General features: G+C 44.6%; 1 protein-coding gene across 1 annotated transcript in view; it reads left to right on the top strand.

Annotated features, from left to right (window-relative positions):
• The window catches only part of AFDN (afadin, adherens junction formation factor), a 123,761-nt gene that overhangs the window by 57,504 nt on the left and 55,176 nt on the right, over positions 1 to 11,081 (top strand). The window contains exons 14-21 of the mRNA XM_040449246.1: positions 746 to 986; positions 1,355 to 1,408; positions 3,060 to 3,175; positions 6,976 to 7,037; positions 7,161 to 7,366; positions 9,267 to 9,287; positions 10,015 to 10,160; positions 10,441 to 10,535. Of these exons, the coding sequence (XP_040305180.1) occupies positions 746 to 986; positions 1,355 to 1,408; positions 3,060 to 3,175; positions 6,976 to 7,037; positions 7,161 to 7,366; positions 9,267 to 9,287; positions 10,015 to 10,160; positions 10,441 to 10,535 (941 nt within the window). The remainder of the gene's footprint in view (positions 1 to 745; positions 987 to 1,354; positions 1,409 to 3,059; positions 3,176 to 6,975; positions 7,038 to 7,160; positions 7,367 to 9,266; positions 9,288 to 10,014; positions 10,161 to 10,440; positions 10,536 to 11,081) is intronic.

Raw genomic sequence — 11,081 nt, 5'->3', positions numbered from 1 at the left:
GCCGAGGCTGTGGTTCGTTGAGGCCACGGCACAGCAGCCGCCATGCGGACACGCTGCTCTGTCTCCTGTTCTAACGACTGTACCGTGCGCTCCAGCCCTTGCCCAGCTTTCTGCTTCTCTTCCCAGCACGATTTCTTGAGGAAATAATCTGCGGTCCACTCCCTGTTAGTCTGTCTTCTCCCCTCGGCTCTCATTGGCTCCTGCTGTCGGAGGGACTGTGTGTGTCCCGGTCTCTGATGGCCTCCGCACGGCCGAGTCCGTGGCCTGTGTCTCCTCTGTCTGAACTGGGCCCCTACTGCATACTGGGGGCGCTGCCTGACTTCGGCCCCCAGGGTGTCGTTCTCCTGGTTTCTCCCCCATCGGTGCTCAGTCCTCCTCTGGCTCATCTGCCCATGCCTCCTCCTTCCCCGTCCCCTCCACTTGGCCTCAAAACTCGGTTTCAGACCCAAGGCCCCTTCTCTCCTGTCTGTACTTGTTCCCTAGGTGATCTTAGGCAGTTGGTAGTTAAAATACACGGATATGTTCATTACCCTTGACTGTATCCTTGGCCCCGACCTCTCCGGACCCCAGAAGCTTGCTTGACGTGGCCATGGTGATGTCTGACACGTGTTTCGCACTCACCACGGCTAGAGCAGGGCTGGGCTCTCTTAAGCCTCCTCGTCCTTCTCCGTCAGTAAGTGGTACCCTCATCCGTGGTATCGTTCCGGCAGGAGCCCGTCACTGCTTGTCCTCGCTTCCTTCTCAGCCTTCAGTGTCGGCGTGTTCCGTTTGCGTTGGACCGAAGTAGTCCGCGGGTACCTGCCTCTCCCCATCACTGCTTCTGTGGTGTGACACTGGCTGCAGTTGTCACGCGGCAGAAATGCCGCGTGGCCTCTGAGTTGGCCTTTCTGCTGCTGCCCCGGCTTGTCCCTCTTCTCCCCACGGCCGGGCTCGTGTTCCGAACGTACGACTTCGAGCCCGTTACCGCCCAGCTTTCCGAGCCCCCGGTGGCTTCTCATCCCAGATGTCACACGCTTCCCTCTGGCTCACACAGCCCCTTCGGCCCCGGCCGCCTGCCCTCTCGACCTGGCCTGTGCGCAAAACGCGCGCCTCCTTCCCCTCCGGGCACTGGGGCCAGTTTGTTCTTCCTCGACTGGCCTTCCTGCTGGTTTTCGTGCAGCCGGCTCCTTTCTGCTCGTTCCTCCTCGGAACCTTCTTGAGCGTCCAAGCATAGTCCGTGCTTGGTTCGTAGTCCTTAGTTACAGCGCCTTATTTTAAGTTCTCTGTGCCAGCTGATGCTGGCCCTGTTCGTTGACTTGGTGGAGGTAAGGGTCCCACTCGGTATGTTCACTGCTGCTCTTCTCGTGGTGAGAAGGTGCCTGGGGCACTGGAGCTGCAGCAGAGACCCCTCGGAGAAGTACGCGAGCAGGTACGCTCGGAACCAGACGCAGCTGTCTTCGTAAAAAGCTTAGTTTCTTATAAAAACGTATGCTCGAAACCGAAAACTCAGCAAAATGAGGAAAAACATGAAAATCATTCATCTGCAGTTAATAGTTGACTGTTCATGACATTTTCGTGGATCCTCTTGTGATCTCTTTCTGTTGTAGATGTATTCATTTATACATTTAAAAGTAATGAGGGGCGCCTGGGTGGCTCCGTCGCTTAAGTGTCCGACTTCGGCTCGGGTCATGATCTTACGGTTCGTGGGTTCGAGCCCCATGTCGGGCTCTGTCTGACTGCTCAGAGCCTGGAGCCTGCTTCGGATTCCGTGTCTCCCTCTCTGTCTCTGCCCCTGCCCCGCTCGCACTCTCTTTCCCAAAAATAAACATTAAAAATAGAATGAAAAAAAATAAGTATCTGCACACATCTGCACCTTTCTGTCCTTCCTTTGGCTATTATTTTGTAAGCCTTTTATTTGAAAACAAGCTTAAAATTGTTTTATAATATGTTAGCTTATAAACGTACCATAATTTACTTACCCATTGCCTCCTTATCCATTTATAACAGTTTTTTGTAGTCTGTGCTGCCATCCTGGTCAAGGAATTTTATTTTTATAAGTGTATTTTATGAAAGTATTTATTGTGTATGAATACATGTATTTACAAACGTGATTGCCAGGACACCCTGGACTGGTGAACATTTTAAACAGCCTAACAAAGGATTAGTTCAGTGAACTTTGGTAAACAGACAGCTGTTACGCAGCCGTTACAGTTCTGTGACATAAAAATACCATCCGATGTTTACAACACATGAAAAGGAGTATCTTTTATGAAGGGGGTCGTATAACCTCCTTTATGGAAAATATGAAAAACTGTAAAGATACAGCCCAAAGTTACTCTCTAGTTGATAAGAATGGCTTCTGTTGTCAAGCTCAATTTCTACAATAAACAGATGTAGTGAGAAATCTCACATAACATTTTTGCTACGGTGAATTTCTTTGTATAAGTAGAATGATCCTGTTCCTGTTGTTTGCTTAATAACCCGGGTAGCTTTTCCTTCTGCCACAGGGTGGTTAGGGATGTGCCCTCCTTGGAAGGACTGAAGTGTACTGTATCGGGCCCCTGTATTGTGTTCTTTCTCTCCTGATGAAGGGCAAGAACCAAACCAGCCTCTGTCCTAAGTTCTTCATTGGGTGTTGAGCTGTCATGAGCAGATTTTTAAATCCTTTCCTTACAAGTAAAAGAAGGACCCTAACTTTTCAGAGTGGACACACACTCAGCTCTGTTCTGATTTGAGAGAGTGTTTGGGAGGAGTCGCTCCCGTCCCTGCCCGTTTTGAAGAGCCCCGTTTACACGCACCACCTCTCCACGCCTATGTGTTAGAGCCTGCCTTTAGCCCTTTGAACAGGAAAGCAGTTGTGTGGTTTGTTCTTTCAGTGACCGTGTTCTTGGGCGTGCGTCTGTGCACCTGACGTCCTCAGCACGGCCGTGCCCTTTTCTGCTCTCTGCTCTTCTCCGGCATCTCTGTCTCGCCTCCCCCTGCCGGGCAGCCTGGCATCAGCTATTCCCCTGCAGCAGTCTGTGTGAGCGTGGCTGGCTTGCACGCTGTCTGTAAACGCTCCGTGTTTTCTCTCGGCTTAGAGTGCCACCAGGCTGGACAGCGACAGGGCACTGCCTGCCCCCAGCACGGCCGAGCGCGGGACAGTGAAGCCGATGCTGAGACTGGAGCAGCAGGACTACCGCCGGCAAGAAAACAGGTAGGACGTGGTTCCTGTGCAGTCAGACGGGTGGGACTCGGACGGGTTGCGGGGGGGTGGGGGCGGGCGGCTGGGCCCCCGGGGCGCCCCGCCCGCGGGGGGGAGGGTTGGGGGATGGCCTAGTGACTGCTGAGGGTTTAGCTGACGTTTTGAGAACGTTAGCGGTGTTGTGAAGAGGATTTTCTGTTCGTGTTGCTGAACTGGAAGAAAAGGCATCGTCGGCAGCTGTGTGTGTCCCTTGCTTCTGTGCCACGGTGCCGTCTGCCCAGGTGAAGCAGGAGGCACTTTGAATTAAAAATGCTTCTATTTTAAATGTGCTATTCTATAAAAACAAGGAGAAGGGAAGTTTTTACAGGAGTTTAATATTTGATCATTTGTGTATTAAGACACTCTACAACTGGCCATTTCACCTGTTTGTAGATGAAATCCTTACATGTTTAAATACACATGTTAAAAGCCAAAAACGATTTTAAGTGGAGTTAAGAATTACGAGCGCCATGTTACCACGTCTCCCGCTCTGACGTGGCACGTCTTCGTGCCGAGGCGGATAGGGATGAATATTGTCGCCTGTCCTCGTTCTTGAAGAGAGAACGTCTGCCTTTTGTTATTTCCTTTTCTTAGGATTTGTAAGTACACGTTACCTTAATTAGAATTCTTTCTTGCGATTTCTAAAATTGTTTAAATGTTGAAAAGTAACGTCAGTGCCTCAGATAACCAGTGATGAGTTCAAATGCTGGTGAGCTGGAGCCGCAGAGCGCTTCTGCAGAGGCATCTACACGGACACGGCGGCCGGAAGACCACTCCTGTGTCCTCGTACCATGCATGCTGGTGTCAGCAGGGGGACCGAGGCGCCCACCAAAAATCTGTTCAAACTTTTCATGAAGCCATTCTAACTCTTCTCTTTCAGATCCAATACCTGAGGCCCATGTCTGGCCCAAGGTCACTTACCAATTTGGTGACAGGCAGCTGATTTGGTTCTTTAATCTTCTGCCTTCCAGTAGAGGGCGCTGTGTGTTATAAGACTTTAATACCACTTATCACAGTAATGCGATTTCTAGGTTCCTGTGGAAATCTCAGGTTTTTACCTTGTTTTTATTGTGGGCTTTTGGTTTTGAGAATTTTGTTGATTGTGAATGTTTTTAGATGTAGTAATAAGTCTACTTTCTGTGTGCTTGTTTCTGGTGGCGTATTCTAGAATAAGATGTTTAGCACTGTAAACTGTATATTAATACGGTGTCAGAGGATTCAGATGATGGCCAGTTGTATGTTAGAATTTATCTTATCCTGTCGGCAAAGATTTCACTAAAGGTTTTACTTGACCTATAAATACGTATTATTTGGTTGGTGTTACAGCATGATGGAAACCTGATTCTTCTACTTTCAGTCTTTGTATTTCACATCTACAGTGTGGGCATAAGCAACACTTCATTGGTATATTCGTAAAAACCGAAGTTACTTTAATAAATATGTTTAAAAACACTAGTTTTAGTCAAGGAAAAAATCTTTTTGAATAATGGAGTTCTTTTTTTTTTTTTTTTTTTAAATTTTTTTTTTTCCAACATTTATTTATTTTTTGGGACAGAGAGAGACAGAGCATGAACGGGGGAGGGGCGGAGAGAGAGGGAGACACAGAATCGGAAACAGGCTCCAGGCTCCGAGCCATCAGCCCAGAGCCCGACGCGGGGCTCGAACTCACGGACCGCGAGATCGTGACCTGGCTGAAGTCGGACGCCTAACCGACTGCGCCACCCAGGCGCCCCTGAATAATGGAGTTCTTTAAATTACCACTGACACGTTTACTTTTTCAGTGAGATTTTATATTCCTTATTTTTACCAGATTTCTCAAATGGATGAAACAGACAAGTGAGGTTCACCCAGTTTATTGTTTAACTAATGAACTGAAAGATCTCTGCAGTTTTCGCTGTCTGTATGTGTGGCAGTTAGGAGACTTGTTAACATAGTTGAGCATACAAATTCTGTCTGAAGAGCTTTTTTGTACCTGCATTGTCGAGTTAAATCCAAATCCCAGATCACAGACTAGGTAAGAAGTTTTGAAGCACGTAATTTGTTGAAAAGAATTTTGTTTTTCCTTCTAGTGATTCTGATAGTTCGGGGTCATGGCGTTGGATTTTCTCCCGGTCGAGGCCTCAGTGCGCAGGGGCGGGAGGGGAGCACGGGCCTGCGGGAAGGAGCCACTTGGTCTGTGGCCGCGGAGACCTGCAGCCACCACACGTTCTTTCCCTCTTCTCTTCATTTTTGAAGAAGTTGTTACGTCCAGGGTAGATGCGTGAGCGGTTGCTGCTGAAAATGTCCTTTCAGTTCCTCACAGGTTCTTAAATATCAACGGCGATGTTGATGCTCTGCTTCAGCAAATGTGACGCTTCATGTGAATATTGACCTCCCGGTTGTTTGATCCGTATTTACCTCAGTAGTTGTCTCCCTCCTGGTCTGAGTCCTCATAGCCTCACTCTTTACTCTTCAGTCAAGCTGGTGGAAAGACGCGACACGGTTCATTGCTTTTACTGTCAATTTCCTTCATCTAGTCGAGGACAGATTTTCGGAAGATTTATCCTGATCGTCTCTGTTAAAGCCGAGCTAAAATGATAAAGGTTTAAACTCTTAAGGAACCTGATCACTTGCCAGCTTGTTAGGGCAGCGGGACTTACCTGTGTTCTACACAGAATGTAGTTAGTAGCAGACTAACTTAGAGTAATAATTAAATTGCTTGAGATTCGAATCCCGTGTCTGCGCGAAAGAACAACTAAACTGAACGCTGTGGAGAACAGTGTAACTGCAGCAGTGAGGAGGTCTAAATCGGATTGGTAACTACTCGTCTTACACATTGTAGAAATTCTGTGCTTATTAATGGCTTTCAGACGTTGTTTGACCAATATGCAACACAGAATCAATCATATTTTACATCGTGTCTGGTGGACACATAACCTCCATATGCATGTATTCATACTGAAAGGAGACTTTCACAGGACCGTGAACCTTTGATCCTACCCGTGGGGACAGAGTGACCCGCTATTTGAAGAACTCTTAGAGAAACCGAAATGTACCTAACCTCTGAATTACTTTGATCGGGATGCCTAGAAACACATAAACATTAGTGCGAATTCTTACAAGGGTTACCAATTATAGTTGCTCTTGGTTTCTATTTCTTGGCAATTCCTTGTGTTTGTAGTGTCAGGCTAGATGATGACAAGTGGAATTTATGTGACTTTAAAAAAAAATGTGAGTAGGAGGCCTTTTTTTTCTTTTTTTAAAGGTGTGCTTCACTGTGAGCTTGAGAAATGCTAATACTGAGCGACCGAAAGGGTCTGTAGGAATCGTCTTGGGTAACCTTTATCAGAAGAGAAGGGCAGCGTCTGGCTCTTAGCAACTTGTTCTCCTTTGTAAGAGCTCAGTTTCAAGCTCACTGTGGTTTAGTTTTCCTTTGTGTCTCCCAGCAGCGTCTTTGCATTGTTACTCGAGCCGTTGCCGTGGCAGGTGCGCGGCAGCCTGGTCGCCCCGCTGTGCGCGGTCTTCATGCATAATAGAGAATCGTGGTCGGGTCTGTTCTCTCGATGGAAGCAGATACTGCAAGGAACCGACCTCCGTTAGGTGTAGGGATAGGATCACTCCCAGTACGCTCATCTGCATATTTGAATGGTTTCCATGTGAAAACAAGTCATTGGGCTCTTTATTATGTGTACGAACCGTGTAGAGATTTTGAAAATAGTTGCAGAAACACGCATAGGTTGACTGTCAGTAGCCATGTGATCTGATGTTAAGAGGCGGCCTCTTTCTTTTTTCAGAACTCAGGATGCTCTTGGGCCTGAACTCATACTGCCTGCAAGCATTGAATTCAGGGAAAGTTGTGAGTAATTTCAGATTCCATTGTTAGTGAATTATTTCTTGTTCCATTTTTCTCCATCTGATTTTCATGGGTTTTTTTTTTGTTCTTTTTTTCTTTTTCTTCTTTTTTGAAATCTTTTCACAGCTGAAGATTCATTTTTATCTGCCATTATAAATTATACTAATAGCTCTACAGTCCATTTTAAGTTGTCACCTACATATGTATTATATATGGCATGTCGGTATGTATTGTCGAGCCAGTACAGACCCGATGTCAGTCCTACAGAGCGTACTCACAAAGTGATTGCCATAGTCAACAAGATGGTGAGCATGATGGAGGGGGTGATTCAGGTAAGCGCCAGCACGCCGGGCCCCGCTGCTTCAGTGCGCGTGCTTCTTGTTCGCATGTGTCGGCGAAGCCAGTTCCGCCGTGTCTCCGTGTGCTTACGTGTTCGACTTTGAGAGGCTTTTCTGAAATGAAAGCTATTAGAAGTAGCACTGAAAACTGTAGAGCTTGAAAAGTTGAAAAGGAACGTAAACGTCTGTTTTTTTCTACAAGTGTTAGAATAAGGGAAAGTAAACTACGTGGTAACGTTATGAGCAGGGTAAAAATCCTTAAAAGTGCAATAGTTGTGAGAAAGTACTGACACTTGTGGGTTTTCTTAGACTTAAAAGACACTTTGTTGAGATGAATTTCACAGGAAGGTAAAACTACCCATTTTAAAGCTACTAATTCAGTAGAATTTAGGTCGTTCAGTGTTGTGCGGCCGCCCCTTCTGATTCCAGAACTTCTCTGTCAGCCAACCCAATTCCTGTCCGCCCATTCAGCTGCTTCCCTCATAACCCTCCCCCGCCCAGAATTGTGTAAGGGCTCTACAGAGGCATTTGCCCTTTTTATAAGGAGCATATGATGCTGGTGGGAACTCTCTGGGTTTTTCGATAGCACTTGGGTAGGTGTGATGGACATGACATTTCTCAGTTATGATGAAAGTCCTGTTCAGATTCCTTCATAAGACTGTTTTGGAAGTTTGAAGAAGTAAGGGTATTTTCTCTGTAGAATGGTTTGTTTCTTTTTAAGTCGTCCTCACCTGTGGTGGATCAAATTGGCCTAGCAGTTTGCCAGATCACAATTTGAAGATTTAAAGTCCTTAGAAGTAAATTTACAGATTTTTTAAAAAGTTTTCCCAAACCCCTGATGAGTGCTATTATTCAGCTATAAAATATAAAACTCTAATTATGTATCATTAAGCAATGTGATTAGACAGTTGGGTTGTTTTTCTCCTGTGAGGATAGCTTGAGCTAACTAATCTGTTAATTCCTTGAGAATTGTTGTCAAAGGCCACAACTTTTCAAGAAATGTTTCTATTAGGTTTGAGTGGTTAGCATAAGAATGTAATGGGCTTATGATTCTTTTACCCAAGTGAGGAAGTAGATAAAAAGTGTTGTCATTTTATTTGGATACCATTTTGTGTTTCTCTCTTAGTAATTTATAAACAAACATGGATTTCCTTTTGGTTCAAAGCCATTGTCTTCCGTCATGTTTGCATTTCTGAAGCCTGCTTCCAATTGGGGAAACTCCTGTCATCAGACTACTTTTGATAGACTTTGTCTTGTTGAATTTGAACTAGTCAGTGAGATCATCATTATCAAAACAGGTCTTTTAAACTTCAGATTTAGGGTTAATCTGTGATTAGAGAACTCCTAAAATTTTGGGAAAGAACTATAGTAAATGCTTTAATTCGTAAAAACCTTTCAGAAACGAGTTTGTTCCATTTTAGTATGGTTATGTTTTTTATACATTTTTTAATTCTTAGTTTTTTTGTTCATTTTGTTTTTTACTGTTGGTCTTTTCTGTCTCTTTCATCCTATTAATCCAGGGGATAGACACTCTTCTCGTGTACCTTTAGCTAGTCAGACACACAATATCGTTAAAAGACGTTAAGTCCTTTGTGTTATAAATCTTTTAAGTAGATCAGTGTGTTTGTGTGTATATCATAACACCTTCCCTGTATAAACTGGAGGTCGCTCACTTGCGCCACTCTAAGAACATAAAACTAATCCTTTATGTCACGTACTTCCAGAGATGCTTCCCAACCGTGAATGAATGTGTAATTTGGGAATAACATAACTAAATGTCGTACCTTCATGTCGTGCCTTCATATTAGTGTTTTGATTTTTTTAAACTATCATGATTGTTTACAAGTTTCTTTCTCTCGTTCTGCTTGATTTCCCCTCGTCTGTTTCTCTCCAGGAAGTAGACCAGGTTGATCAGGTAGGATGCGCTGCTGGGAACTGGTCCTGGCTGTGTCGGCTTAGCTGAGTTTCTCGCGCTGCTTCCATGTCAAAACACAACACTCCAGCAAGCGGACTGGGCGGTTCATAACACTCATTCAGCAACTGAAACATGCAGTACTAAATCCTTTTCTGACTGTGCAACCTTTATCAGCATTTCATAATTTCTGCTTAATGCACTCAGTGTGGATATGAAATGACAAAAGTTCTGTTTCTCCTCTTTCTCGTTTATCCTTGGTTCCTATTCTTTGGATCTCATCTGAAGTTGCCTGGCCTGCACATGTGGTCGGGAGATGATGTGATAGATCAGTACTTGATACTGAGTTGCTCGGCATCTCAGCCAGCGACTGCGAGTATCAGGGTGGCTGTGGGTAACCATGGATAGATGCGTGTGTACTTCACAGATTACCAGATAAAGCACGATCTCCAATTGGGTGTTGTATGATTTGGTATCTCTGTTTTTGCATTGTAGCTAATCGGATCCATGTATCCATACATGAATCCCAAGAAGAGGTTGCAATTCCATTGCTATATATGTATCCAAATTCTTTTGCAAGTATCTGGTATCTGTGGTAAATACCTTGGTGAAAATGGGAAGGTACTGGTCTATCTTCAGCAGCTTTTCAAGAGCATTCCTTTTTATTTTCATTCTTTTTTTTTTTTTTTTTTGTCTTGGGGTTGCTTATAGGAATGTGTTCTATCTACAGAAACAGAAGAATATCGCAGGGGCACTTGCTTTCTGGATGGCCAATGCATCTGAGCTTCTCAACTTCATTAAGCAGGACCGAGATCTTAGTCGAATCACATTGGACGCCCAAGATGTTTTAGCACACTTGGTTCAAATGGCGTTTAAGTAAGGAACACGTTCTTGGAGATTACACTATTCCTTAGAGATTTTTTAAAGGTTTTTATTTACCCTAACTGGAGATGAATATCAAGAAGCATAAATACATGCCAGATGTGTTGATTTAGTAAAATGAGGTTATTGAGCTATGTTTCAAGAATCCTGAGAGTAAAACTATATTTTAAATGGAAAATGTTATGGAACGTGTAAACTGTTTCGTCTGTGATGCCCTGTCTGACAATGGCAGTGCATCCTGCTGAGGTTATTAAAATTGTTCACATATTTTCAGATATCTGGTTCATTGTCTTCAGTCAGAACTGAATAACTACATGCCGGCTTTTCTGGATGACCCTGAAGAGAACAGTCTACAAAGACCAAAAATAGGTTAGAATATTGTTTTCTCCCTTCTTCCTCTATTCCTCCTTCTCCCTGCCTCTGCTTTCCTTCTTCCCTCCTTCCTGTTTAACTTTATTTTAATACTTAATCTACACAAGAGGAAGGTATCTTACAAATAAATGAGATGACCTATTTGATTTGGCATTCTTTAAGAAGTTGTAACTACCATCTGTTTGACTTAAGACTAGCTCTCACTGTGCATCTGGTAGAGGCCATAGGACCTCTTCCCATAGGTCCCAGTGGACCCCGGAGAGCAGCCATGTTTGCTGGTATTGAGACCTAAAGAGGCCAGGGTGTGGCAACACCTGACACCAGCTGTGTGTTGTGATTTGCTATAATCTCAGAGCTGCTGCTGCTCAGTGATTGCATGGACATTTTCGGAGGCAAGCCGGTACCCTGCCATTGCTCAGCAAGACCCTCCCCCAGAGAGTTGACATGGGTCCAAGCCACAGGGGTCTCTGAAGTATTGAGTTCTACTTTTTCTTTCTTTCTTTTTTTTTTTCAATACATGAAATTTATTGTCAAATTGGTTTC

This window comes from Herpailurus yagouaroundi, unplaced genomic scaffold (assembly GCF_014898765.1).
Source record: "Herpailurus yagouaroundi ecotype Mexico unplaced genomic scaffold, PumYag 198, whole genome shotgun sequence".
Lineage (NCBI taxonomy): Eukaryota > Metazoa > Chordata > Mammalia > Carnivora > Felidae > Herpailurus > Herpailurus yagouaroundi.
Note: the sequence above shows the minus strand (reverse complement) of the source record. Positions and strands in the feature narration are given on the sequence as shown.